The sequence below is a fragment of the Neofelis nebulosa genome, chromosome 5 (assembly GCF_028018385.1).
Source record: "Neofelis nebulosa isolate mNeoNeb1 chromosome 5, mNeoNeb1.pri, whole genome shotgun sequence".
Taxonomy (NCBI): Eukaryota; Metazoa; Chordata; class Mammalia; order Carnivora; family Felidae; genus Neofelis; species Neofelis nebulosa.
Genome location: NC_080786.1, coordinates 52709430 through 52723139, shown reverse-complemented (window position 1 = coordinate 52723139; position 13710 = coordinate 52709430). Strand labels below are relative to the sequence as shown.

General features: G+C 40.1%; 1 protein-coding gene and 1 long non-coding RNA gene across 7 annotated transcripts in view; both read right to left on the bottom strand.

Moving 5' to 3' along the window:
* MLF1 (myeloid leukemia factor 1) overlaps nucleotides 1-2794 on the bottom strand; it is a 38658-nt gene extending 35864 nt beyond the window's left edge. For 3 of the 6 annotated variants that reach the window (XR_009261923.1, XM_058730327.1, XM_058730331.1), the window contains exon 1: nucleotides 2619-2794. Coding sequence is in view for 5 of the 6 variants with exons in the window: in XM_058730327.1 (XP_058586310.1) it covers nucleotides 2619-2665 (47 nt within the window). In the remaining variant the exon portion in view is untranslated. The remainder of the gene's footprint in view (nucleotides 1-2618) is intronic. The other 3 variants (XM_058730328.1, XM_058730329.1, XM_058730330.1) reach the window with 1 other exon arrangement.
* Nucleotides 2795-7992: 5198 nt separating this feature from the next.
* On the bottom strand, nucleotides 7993-12610 carry LOC131511368 (uncharacterized). The gene is made up of 3 exons (XR_009261487.1): nucleotides 12450-12610; nucleotides 8759-8831; nucleotides 7993-8244 (listed from the first exon to the last, which is right to left on the bottom strand). It is a non-coding gene; the product is annotated as an uncharacterized LOC131511368 (long non-coding RNA).
* Nucleotides 12611-13710: the final 1100 nt, after the last annotated feature.

Sequence of the window (13710 nt, the reverse complement as noted above, 5' to 3'; positions counted from 1 at the left end):
GAGTGTCAACATCAACAACTGCATATGTTGAATGCAAATACTTTCAGCAATCAGCTAAATACCAGATTAACTTTAAAACAGTGTAAAAGGACACCAGATTATCATTAAACAATATTTACTGAATACTTTCTACATGTCAGACATTAAATTAGCAACAAAGGACCCCAATGATACATAATGTTAGTAATAGGGCTAATATTTGTACAAAAGATGGTGGGCATAGAACCTTTCTGTGTTCTTTAAGGTCAGTGGATGATTTGATAAGGAGTCTACCATCTTTATGAATTCCTTATGTTTGACTTATATTGAGTAATGGATATTCATTTTGTTTGGGGTTGGGGTCAAGGGGACGTGTCAAATGACAGATTACTGGAAATAAATAGGAACTCACATTCTCTTTCTTCTTTACTCCCCTACCCACCCAATTATGTTTACTCTTTATATAGTTAAATGTGGAGCAACGAAATTATAAGCATGCATCTATTTTATAAAGTTAATTACAATAGTTTTATCCTCAATTTATATGAAACGGCTGCCTGCATTTGAAAAAGTCTATGGAGAGCTATAACTGATGGTCCTTTCCATCCTAAGCATGGAGAAGAGTGTTCTTTGATGTATGCTTACTATTTGTGATCTGTTACTATTTCTGACCCTGACTCTTGGGTTCATTGCTTTTGCTCAGACAGTTACCCAAGAGTTTAAATTACACTTTTGCGAGACGTTTTAAAGAAGGTACTAATTATACACTCATGGTTTAGTTAAGGCCATTGCTCTTTTTGATATAATCAAGGACATAATACAACTCAAAAGTTGTCTACCATAATCTTCTTAACTGTTACCCATTGTACTGCTGTCACAATTACTTAGGAACCATTTCAACAGCTCAACTAATCTATGGATATATTTAGTCCCTATTCTCAGAGGCTTTTACAAAAGCAAATCATAATATAGCACAAAATTTAAAATTTGTTAAAATGACATTAATTGTAAATGTCCCAACAGCTCCCAAACAAGTTAACTACAACAGCACAATAAATTTGCCTGAATCCATACACTCCTTAATTTTAATGAATAATCTTTAGAATAAAATATTAATCATTATATTTTTCTATGTTAATCATTTCATCTTTTTTACCATTAATTATCCTTTCAATTATTATTTTCATGTTATTTGGTTTAAAATATTACTAACACATTTAAGCCACCATGGTATTTTTCTTAAAAAACAATGAAACAATCTATGTAGTAAACTGTCAACATTTTAAACTTCTTAAAAAATGTCTCCAAGTTGCATAAAGAATTTAACTGATTAAAATAAATTAGGACACCAAGTCAAAATTCAAACTGGCAAAACATTTGGGCAAAAGAGTATCACAAATCATCCTGTCTTGGGAATTCAACTAGATTGTACTACTTTTATATAATCGCCAAAGGAAGAACTTAAAAAACCCACAGGCAACCTACCCACCCCCAAGAAAACTACATTATAATGAAGTAACTAAGTTTTGGATGCCTTCTTCCTAAGGCATCACATTAATTCACTTGGGACTGTCCACAGGGTTGATGCTTGTTTACCTGCGGTGTTAAATGCACTCTCTGCTTCCCTGTCCTATTTGCACTTTGACAGAAAAAGGAGTCCCTTTACAAACAAGCCTAGCTTTGTGACAAAGCAAGCAGAAACAAACCAAACAGTGAACATGGCAACTTCCAACCACTCCGTGGTGAGGGACAGCATAACTCTCCAACTTTCTTGTGCTCTCATAAACACATACTATGAAAAATGCTATTTTAAAAATGTTTCCCTTGGGGCGCCTGGGTGGCTCAGTCGGTTAAGCGTCCGACTTCGGCTCAGGTCACGATCTCGCGGTCCGTGAGTTCGAGCCCCGCGTCGGGCTCTGGGCAGATGGCTCAGAGCCTGGAGCCTGTTTCCGATTCTGTGTCTCCCTCTCTCTCTGCCCCTCCCCCATTCATGCTCTGTCTCTCTCTGTCTCAAAAATAAATAAACGTTAAAAAAAATAAAATAAATAAATAAAAAAAAAAATAAAAATGTTTCCCTTTACAAACAATTGTCATCTTGTAAGACATTCCCTGCCCCTCATTTGGGATCGAAACAGGTGTGAAAAGGGTCCTCTAAGCATAATTCTCACCAGAAATTCCACCTAAACGGCAGTTACCGTCACCTGCAAAGCTCTGCGGCTGCCAAGGCGGACCTCTGAACGCGGGAACTCGCTCGGGCATCCGAAGTCCAGTGCCAGGGGCCGGCTCGCACCTCTCCCCACCTCACGCCCCCAAATCCTTGTCTCTCCTCCCTCGCACGTCCCCAAGTCCTCTCCCTCCCCACGGCCCCCCAATCTTCTCCCCCCATACACCCCCAAGTCTTCCTCTCTCCCCCAAGCCCCCCCAATTCTTCTCTCCCCAATCTCCCACACCCCTAAATTCTCTTCTCCCTTCCCTCTCACGCCCTCGAGTCCTTTTCTTCTCCAGACCGCCTCCCGGAGTTAAATTCCCTCTCGTCCTCTTCGGAGTTTTAAGTCGCTCTAGTCCCTTAAAAATAGCTCCCTTCAAGATCCCTGAATTCCCGCGCAACCGTGGGCTCCCGCCCCTCCCTCCCCACTCACGAGAAGAAGGGATCATCCTCAAAGCTGCTGCTCAGCATCCCGAACATCCTGGCTCCGTCACGGGCGGCGGCGGACGCGGACAGATTGGAAAAGGATGTAACTCGCCGCGGCCGCGACCCGAGCCAGCCTTCCCCACACAGTCAACGCTTCTCTCCCGGCTGCGAAGGCGGTGCCCGCCGGGAAAGGCGGTGCATGACGCCGAGCTGCTTTCCCATTGGATGCTGTTATCTTGACGTCACCAAGACGAGGCGTGGAACAACGCGCCGTTGCCATGGCAACTGTAGTCAACACAGTGGAGGCGAGAGGTTTGGCTTCCCTCCAGTCAGGCAGCCCTTCATGAAGACTCCTGAGGGACGAGATAGCTTGTTCCTTGGAACAAGGAACACAAAAATTAGACCACTCTCTGTGTGACCTTGGGCAAATCGTCCTCGGCATTTGGGCTGGATGGCTTCCAAAGATCCATTCACTTGCTGCATTTTGTGATCCACAGGAGTCATATGCAAAAACACTGTGGTAGTTGGTCAAAAGCTGGGCACAAATAATGAGAAAAAATGTGCAACAAGTTTTTGAGTACAGTTAATAAATAATGTACTCAGTGCTTGAAAGAAATGAGACTTATCAAGTTTCACACACTTATTTGCCTTTTGTGAGTCTAAAATTCAACAAAGCAATATTTCCCAAAGTGGGAATGCTTGTTATATGTAGATATGGCATTTCAAAAGAAGATGAGAGAGTTGCTCTCGTTTTGGTCTTCTTTCCAGTCTCCATTTCAAGGCACAAGTCTCACTCTGCTACTAATATGTCTTTAATACGTCTCCAGAATTCCTTAACCTAACAGAGTAGACCCAGTCATAAGGCCTGAAGCAAGCCCCCATATCCAACTAAAATTCCAGTACTATATAGTTTTGTTTTAATTGTATCTACATGTGAGCCTTCTGTTTATGGCAAAGGAAAATGGTTTTAAATTTAAAACAGTGCAATACATTAATAGCTAGTGTCTACAAATGTAACTGAAAAAGTGAGCTAACTTAAAGAAATAATACAGGTGGGATTCGGACATGGTGCAGGGGAAGGATATAGGACAGTGGTACTCACATTACTGAGTTTTGGAAAACACTGTCCTGAGACCTTCCACTAGTCTAAAGGCAGGTGGAGGAGAAGGTAGAAGAAAAAGAGGACATTAAAGAAAGTGAAGAATGATAAGAGTATAAGAAGAGATGCACTTTGTATGTCTACCTTAAATACAGTGCGCACCCCAGACTCTTTAGGGGGCTGTTCTGTGGAGACAGAGGGCCATCCAGGGCTCCACAGGGCTTCCTGGGACCAGGCCAGAGAGGTGGCACTCTTCCAGCATGAAGAAGCATGCAGGACCTGATTTGGAGGTGGCAGGAGTGCTCAGAGGTTATTTTGGGAGCTGGAAATTTAATCCTTTGGACCTCTTACCTCCCCACCTTTAGCCAAGTTCGCTGGCAGCCTCCTTTTCCTGAGACTGGTGGTGTGAGGTAGGGCAGATTTTACGCTGTCCAAGTTAAGATAGCATAGCCCTTCCAGGAAGAGGATATTTTCTTCTCCTCTGGCCTCAGAATGAAGTTCAAAGAGCACATACATGTTAGAGATTTTATAAATTAGTTTCACGGTAAAAAAAATGTTTTAGAAGACTTGAAATTATTTTCTCTTTAAAATAGTACAACCCAAGATGTTAAGGAGGGACAGGGTTTTTAAAAATCTAAAAACAAAAACCCCCTTAAATGAAATGGGGTAGATTATTGGTGATAAATGATAGTAAGTATTAAAATAGCTTTGGATTAAAGTCGAATAAAGGTACTTGGAGGAAAAATTTCCCCCTTGTTTCCACTGGGGTTTTCCTTAGGCCCACATTGTTAAAACATGAAAGCTTTATTCCAGGCACAGGTTAGTGACAGAGTTACCTGGAGATCCAAAAAGCAATTTGGGCCTAATAGCAAATGCTTTAAAAAAACATAATAATAATGGAGAAGAGTTGAAGCTAAAGAGACCTCATAGTTTCAGACCTGATGTGTAAGATATGGGAAACGAAAGAAGTACGAGAGGATGAATTTCCCAACAGGGAGCAGTAGAGGCTCAAGCAGGATTACAGGGGAGAGGGGCCTAGATTTGACTATAAATAGAATCACAATAGCTAATTGTAAGCACTTCATGTGCATTAACTCATTGAATCCTCACAAGATTTTTGTGGAGTAGAGATGGTTTTTATATTCAGTTATAAGTGAGGCAACCAAGAAACAGAGAGGCTAAGTAAATTGCCAAGATTCACACAGCTAGTTATTGAACAGGGATGGATTCCTGGCACTTTCCCTCGTGTGGCTGGTCGCATGAAATGTGGGTGATTGGTCACACTGAAAGATGCAGGATGAAAGCAGGTAATAATTTCTCAGAATCATACTGACAAACTAAATAGTGGGTCCAAACTAAAAAGCATAAGATTCAGTGGAAATATATTTAAACCAACAATTCAATTTTTATAAATATTTATTGAGGGCCTACCTTGTGTTAGGCACTTATCTAGACACTAAGGTATTGGAGAACAAAACAGACAAAAATCCCTGTCCTGGAATTTATATTCTTGTAAGAGCGGAATAAAAATAAATGGCATAGAAAGTAGTATGTTAAAAGGTGATAGGTGTAAGGGGATGGACTTGTGAATTATGAATGGGAGTTCTGTGTAGGACTCATCGAGAAGGTAAATCTGAGAAGAATCAGTGGAAGAAAATGGACATCTATCAGAAAAACACTCCAGGCCAACGCAAAGGTCCTGAGGTAGCATGTGTATGTAACATGAGGTAGTCTGGTATATATAACATACGATCTATTCATATGTCCTGAAATTTACCTTCAGAGGAATGAGATGAGCTAAGTAAAGTGAAAATTATGTTTTGGGATAATAGCTCCTATGTATACGTCCTATGTTCCAGGCACTGCATTAAGTTCTTTACATACATTTTCTCATTTAAGCCCTACAGCAGTCCTATATGCTAAGATGTTTATACCCATATTACATGTGAAAAAGCTGAGACCCATAGAAATTTGGTGAATGTCCAGTCAGTTCAAATCCAGATTAGTCCAACCCCAAAGCTTATATCCTTGCCACCACCCTACTTTGCCTCCCTATAAAAAAATCAATCATTTGCTGAGCACTTCTATGTACATACGTAATCTTTAACCACACCTCAACTTATGTTTCATTAGGAAGATCACTAACTGAATTGAGAAAATACAGAGAAAAGCATAAGACCAACACTAACCTTACAACGCTATTAAAAACACCAAGAGTCAAAATGTCAATGAGTCCTCTTTTCTTTTATCCATTAATTCATCAACTATTTATTAAGGACCAATTATATACCAGGCACTGTTCTAGGCATTGAGGATGCAAAACTCCCTGGCCTCTTGGAGCTTACATTCTAGTAGACAGCTCTTTCAGCAGCTAATTCTGCAATTATCATTGTTACAGCACTTCAGAATTTTTAAAACGCTTTCAAAGACATTATCTCAAGTGCCCAAGAAGAAATAAACAGGCTCTTGAGTGCTGGACTTTCAGACTTAATCATAGATCACCAGAGCCATCAGTGGTAGGCCATTATAAACACCTTTACCACAGTTACTTTCAATGTATCTAGGGTTTCATTGTCCTAATCCATTTGTCTTCAGCTGTGTTCCAGGAATGAGATGTTACAGCAAATTCACAGGGGGCATCATGAGACACTTAAAATTTTGAGAAACTTGACATCTTTTGGACATTGCACAAACTAGTAGCTTGAAATAGTTCACATTCAATATTAGATTGTGCTGTATTCCTTTAGATGATGCATATCTTTGGAAAGCTAGGTTTTTAAAAATTACTATGATAAAAAGGAAGTACCCCGTGGAAATCCATGTGGAACAGGAATTGCCGGTGGCAGAGTTTACTCTGTTTCCAAAGTTTGAGAAGGCGAGCTGTGCTCGAGTAGAACACATCTGTTAGTAAGTATGATTATTAAAAAATGACATAAAATTATTTTTCTTTCAATTTATGTGCATTATTTTTTTTAAATTTTTAATGTTTATTTATTTTTGAGAAAGACAGATAGAGGGCAAGCGGGGAGGGGTGGAGAGAGAGGGAGACACAGAACCTGAAGCAGGCTCCAGGCTTTGAGCTGTCAGCCCAGAGCCCGACACAGGGCTCGAACCGACACAAGCTGTGAGATCATGACCTGAGCCGAAGTCAGATGCTCAACCAACTGAGCCACTCAGGCGCCCCTATGTGCATTATTTTTAAAAATACTCCTGAGTTTTTAGGACTTAAGTTGTTTGGACCTTACTACATAGTAAACAGAATTGTTTGGTATTTCCAAACAGCTCTGAGGCACTAAGGGCTCATGGACTGAGATAGTTTGGAAACCTCTGTCCTAACCCCAGGATTTTTATTTTTCCAAATTTCTGTTTTTAAATTGAAAATTGTGTCATGAATATGTTTTCTCTAAAAGATAGGATTAATTTTCTTCTTAGCGTTTCTCTTCTTTTCATTTAGCTGTCTTATCAGCCTCTGATAGGTTTACATCGTCCTCTTATGGTAGATGGGGGAATGGTGCATAGAAATGACGTGACATCTAATAAGAGCATAGATCCCAAGGTCTTCAAACTCCCTGTCAGGGCCAACTCTAGTCAGTATGGCATCATTGTCCAAATTGGGAACAGCTGCCTCTCTCTCAAGATACCTTTACTGACAGTAAAATTGTTTAATAAATACACAAATCTGCAGTGCGTATGATATGCTTGGTGTCCCCTTAGGTGTTACACATTTGCCCATGGCAGCCCCACTCCCAAGCCTGAATTCCTTCCACCAGACAGGAGTTAATGAGTATCAAGCTCCATCCACAAACTCATGGGCTCTCTCTCTCTCCCCCCGCCACTGCCCCCCCCCACCTTCTGTGCACTGTCCCTCTCAGACAAAAAAAATTATGTATTTTCCTGCAACTAAACTTAATTTACATTCTGAGTTCCCATTTCATTGGCAGTAACATCCCCCACCCCCAGGGAGACAATGCCAAGCTGTAGTGGGTTTTCAACCATGCTGCCTCCCTGAAGGCGTCTTTATTCCACTCACTGGCTGGAACCAAGGCCGCTGAGCACCTCACCATGTGCCGCGCAATACAGTACAGGGAAGAATTGTCTTGCCCTAAATGCCAATAGGACCATCTCTGTGAGAAATAACACTCACATTTATCCTCCAGTGCCATAAAAATCCAAAGCAAGTTTGAGTTTACAGAAAGAATTTTCCAATGTTCACTTCTTTTTGGTGCCTGCTACTGAGCCTAGGGCTGGAGTTTTATTCACACTGAACTATAAACAAGCAGCAGACTTTTTCAGTTACATTTATTTTCCATTTCTGTGGACGTGTACATTCATTCATGGCTGGCTGTTTATTTTTCACAAACTGTAATTGAGTTGTTTTACTGGAAAAAAATGTAAAGAAGATGTCACTTTCTGGAGTATTGGTAACTACTATCTGCCTTGGTGGAAAGATGCTTTTAGGCAGCCTCTTGGGGGCAGAAGCAGAGGCTCCGGGCCCTGGAGTGGGACTAACATTCAGGTGGTAGACAGGAAGCTCCTAGGAGAGAAGCAAAGGAATGTTTTGTTTTAGTAATGGAAGGCCAGAGAGGAAGGAGATATTAGAAAAGGCTGTGGAGGAAGTGAAGACACACTATAGGCTCAGGGCTGAGCCAAAGATTATACTATTGTTAATATATGTGGGCAAAAGTTTTTGGCTTTTCCTACGTTTCTCGGAGGTAAATCTTTGAGGCTTGGATACTTGGGACTATATGTCATGATCTTTTTAAAACAAAGACTTAGATAAATGCTCTCTTTCATTTAGCAGTAGTTTCCATTTAAAAAGTGTGTACCAAGAGTTTTACAAACTTTCTCTCAATGGACTCTTTCAATAACCCTATGAGGGAGGCATCGTCTCCATTTTGCAGATAAGAACACAGAAATTCAGACAGGAGGAGTGATTTGCTTCCCCCCTAAGGATTCCAATACTGATCTAACAATTTCAAGGTCATTTTCTTCTCACTACACCCATAGCCAGCTCTCAAACAAAAAAGGACTCAATAGTATGGAAGTACATAAACATGAGGCATCCAAGATTGTTCAAACTTTGATGTAGATTGTTTGGTTTAAGTACATGAAGAGGTTTTCCTGAAAAACAAACAACAAAAATATTATTTAATGAATAAAACCAAGACTATTGCTCCAAGGGCAATTTTAATGACAATGTAAAATACAAATATGTTATATTAATTTTTATTTGTAGTGACAAAACTCAAACTTTCTACAGAGCTCTTAATGGATCCATATGTAGTTGATAAACATCCACATCCAAAACCTGATTCATTTTTTAAGTTTACTTTTAATTGAGGTATAATTTAAATGTGATAAAGCACACTAATCTTTTAAAAATTTTTAACGTTTATAATTTATTTTTGAGAGAGAGAGACAGACAGAGTGTGAGAGGGGGAGAGGCAGAGAGAGATGGAGAGGCCTTTTGTGAAGCAGGCTCCAGGCTCTGATCTGTCAGCACAGAGCCCGATGCAGGGCTCCAACTCACGGAATGTGAGATCATGACCTGAGCCGAAGTCGGACACTTAACTGACTGAGCCACCCAGGTGCCCCAAAGTTCACTAATCTTAAGTATACAGCTCAATAAATTTTTACATACAAATAAAACAATGAAAACACAGCTCAGTTGAGGATATAAGACATTTCCAATACCCCAGAAATTCCCTTATGATCCCTCCCAATCTCTCTCAAAGGTAACCAGTATTCTGAGATTTGTTTCTTTTGCTTAACATCATGTCTGCAAATCATTCATGTTGTTACATATAGCAGTACTTTATTCTTTTTCATTGCTGTGAAGTATTTTATTGTACGCATTTACAAGTTACTCATCTACTGTTGATCAAGTTTTGTTCCTTTTCTTCCTTTCTTCCTTCATTTCTTCCTTACTACCTTCCTTCCTTCCTTTCATTTTTTGGCTTTTAAGAATAAAGCTGATATGGTCATTCTTGTGCATGTCTTGATTCATTTTAAAAATCAGTTTAACATTCAGCTCTTTTTAATCTTATCATCATTGAGATTTGGGAAACTTTTCTCTACAGGAAATAATTTTATAAGGATTTTTCTATTGTGTCAACACTTTGATGTTTGTGACTGTCTCTATTTCTTTTGTGTGTAGAAGAAACACATTGCTGCTTTTTCTAAAAAATGAAAAATTTTAGAATCATAGAGCCTAAAACAAGTTGAATAGTAGAAAGTATTCTTTAAGAAATACTGTTGAGGTCATCTGTTCTCAGGAACTGTTTAATGTGACTGTCTAAAGTGCTATTTTAAAAGTTATTTTTAAATCTTTGATAAGATTTGGAGAGAATTCAAGCTGTGGGTGGCTGTCTCACTATGAAGGCAATGATTTGAGAAGTCTGTCCAGGGGTTAAGGGAATTACTTTGGAAAACATCAAGAACTTGAAATGCCTTCATCCGTTTGTCTTATGCTTAGATACTTCTACTATTTGAAATGGTAGGGGAAAAAATGTGCTTCCATCTTAGAAGAGTTGTTTTTAATTTCAAGGCCATGCAAGTTTTAATATTATCCTGGGCATATATTTTGGGATAATAAGATAAAGTGGCGTCAGGGGGTTAATAAGTAGCTCCAAGTGATACCTAGTTTCTCCTTCATTCATATCTCCCATTGCTATTTTTCTAGAAGTAAGTAAACACAGGGTTTAGAGAGCTAAGTAATCTAAGGACATATTGCTAGGAAGTAGAGCTGGGATTGAAGGCCAGCTTGTCTGACTGTAGACTCTGGGCTCTTATTAATACACCACGCAAATCTTTGCTGGCGCATGGTAGACTGTCTCCTTTCCCTCCAGATGATGGCAAGGCTATGACCTGGAACTGGAGTCAAAAACACAACAATAAAGGCCAGGCAAGGAATAAAAATGAGGGAAGCGAGATAGGTAAGATGGTAAGAATTAATAATCAAAATAACAACAAACACTATTGTGTCAGGCACACTCAAAGTGCTTTACGTGTTTTAACTCCCTCAGTCCCCTGAACCATCTAATGGGATGGACACTGTTATTACACCCACTTTACATGAGAGGAAGCTGAGGGTCACAGAGGAGAAACCACTTGCTCAAGGTCACACATCCAGGAGTCTGGACCGGGAACCCGCACTCTTAACCCTGTGCTGTAGGGCCACGGGCTCCTGGAGGGGGGCATGGTGGGGCACTGGGGGGCTTGCCCCCCAGCCAAGGGGGAAGTTGTTATTCAGCTCCAGATGATTGCCCTGCAGAAATTCATGCCCACTGGTGATATGGAATTTCATATGGAATCTCCCAATTTTTTTTTTTCAACGTTTTTTATTTATTTTTGGGACAGAGAGAGACAGAGCATGAACGGGGGAGGGGCAGAGAGAGAGGGAGACACAGAATCGGAAACAGGCTCCAGGCTCCGAGCCATCAGCCCAGAGCCTGACGCGGGGCTCGAACTCACGGACCGCGAGATCGTGACCTGGCTGAAGTCGGACGCTTAACCGACTGCGCCACCCAGGCGCCCCGTGGAATCTCCCAATTTTTAAAAGCTAGCCATTAATTAAAAACAAAATACCTGAGCAAGACAAACAGAACAAGCCTGTGGACTGGATCTGGCCCGCAGGCTTTGAGTCTGTGATCTAGTTACGGAGAGTGTGAGTTTTCATGGCATGAAAGGATACCCGAGCCCGGTAACATCCACATATTGTCTTCTGAACGTAACTCAGAACTGTGTTGACAGCAAGTCTTGTACTGTGAGAGCTAAGTGTCCTGACTCCTCACAAAAGGCCTTTGTGAGTGGACACCAGTCACCACCACATCGCTGGCTACCCATATCTTAAAATACCAGGGCCATGAGGCAGTAGTTTCATTTCTGCAGGATCTTTAGATTGCAAACTAATATTTTCGTCTGGTTTGCAAAAGTCCAGCATAAAGTTATCAGGTTCTGGGTATTATATTAACTTTCTAATTCTGTGCAGTCTTTTTAAAAATTTTTTATTTTTTAAATATGTTTTTTTAAGTTTTTATTTATTTTTGAGACAGAGAGAGACAGAATGTGAGCAGGGAAGGGGCAGAGAGAGAGGGAGACACAGAATGTGAAGCAGGCTCGAGGCTCTGAGCTGTCAGCACAGAGCCCCATGCGGGGCTTGAACTCACAGACTGCGAGATCATGACCTGAGCCGAAGTCGGACGCTCAACCGACTGAGCCACCCAGGTGCCCCTCTAATTCTGTGCAGTCTTAAAGTGGTCCTGAAATCATCTTGCCTGTGCACTATTTACTTGTATTCCAATTTTCCCTTTTTTGAAGACTATCTCCCTGGATGGCTTTGGAAAAATTAGACTCTAACAATGTAGGTAATACAATTTCAAAAGCCCATTTATCCACATAAAAAGAATCTGTTAAACTAAATGGGATTGGATGCTTCCAAGATTTCTTTTCCCTCTTAGTATTTGTCACTTGTTTACTTACATTTGTTCTGTCTCTAGCCAGGGTGTATAGGAGAGCCATAGGTTTTAAACAAAAAGCTTACTAGGCAACATGGTTAGAATTTTGTTTCTTTTACTTCATTTTTTTTTTTTTCCTTTCAGATCTTAATATTCACACTGGGCATGTATCCTAGGTTCTTAGGGGAAAAAATATTTAAGTACTGTTACCAGTTTCTTAGGGCTCTCATAACAGACTAACAACAAACTGGTTGGCTTAAACAATAGAAATGTATTCTCTTACGGTTATGGAGGTTAGAAGTCAAGCTGTCAGCAGGGCCATGTTCCGTCTAAAGGCTCTCAGGAAGAGTCTTTCCTTGCCTCTTTCTTCCTAGTTGACAGTGCTCAGTGTTCCTTGGCTTATCCCTGTATTGCATTGATTTCTGCCTCTGCCATTACATGGCCTTCTCCACTGTATCTGGATCCAAATCTCTCTCTCCTTACAAGGACACCAGTCACTGGATTTAGGATCGAAACTAAGCCAGAATGACCTCATTTTAACTTGATTACATCTGCAAGGAGCCTATTTCCCAAAAGGGCACCACAGGTTTGAAGTGGACGCGCATTTCGGGGAAACACTGTTCAACCCAGTGCATACATCTATTAGTAATTTCTACAAAAATAATCAGAATAGGTACAAAACAAAATTCTTAAAATTAATCATTAAACACGACTTGAAATAAAAGCCAACAATGAGCTGGCAGCTTGAAAGTGTATACCTTCATAAAACTTTATGGTAGGCATTTTGGATATTAACGTGATTTTTCCAACTTCTTCCTACCTTTTCCGCTCTCATTATCTCTTTTGCTCTATTTTCTTCATTGAATTGTTAAAATTTCTCTTTTATCTTGCTGTATTTTACGAATTTTCATAGAACACCTGATGCTTTTCTGGAAGCAAGAATGGTAACAGTAAATAAAATAATAAAATAACCACTGTTAATTTGATGGTAGTGTTGAGATATTGGCCTCCATTTGAGAACAAACTCATTATGAGATGCTTTCTAACGTGATAAAATGCCAGTGTGGATCTCAGAGTGATGTCTCTAATTGCCTAGACCTTTTTGCATTAGGTATCTGCATGAGTTATAACTCCTTTGTGAAGATAAAAAGGCTGCTGCAAGAAATTGCCCCAGTGCTGTAAGAGCTGTCCGACTGGAGGGCATCTCAAATGAGATTAATGATGTCTGCCTTAATATAAGAAGATTTAGCATAACCAAGATTGTGGATTCTGCAGAAACCTGTCAGCACTCATTTATTTGGAATAAATATTATTTTTAATTAAAGTCCTAAGGTAGGTTATCCCTGAACTAATGAGATCTACAGTGATTTCCTTTGGGAATTAATTTTCTTTCTTAATTCTCAGTCATTTTGATGATTATGGTTCATTCACTCTTCCACATGGCAGTTTTATATGACATGCTGATTTCTAGCTAAAGGCACTAAATAACCCTGTATTTGTTTTCACATGGCACTCTCATTTTCTAATTATATTTATCATTTAAC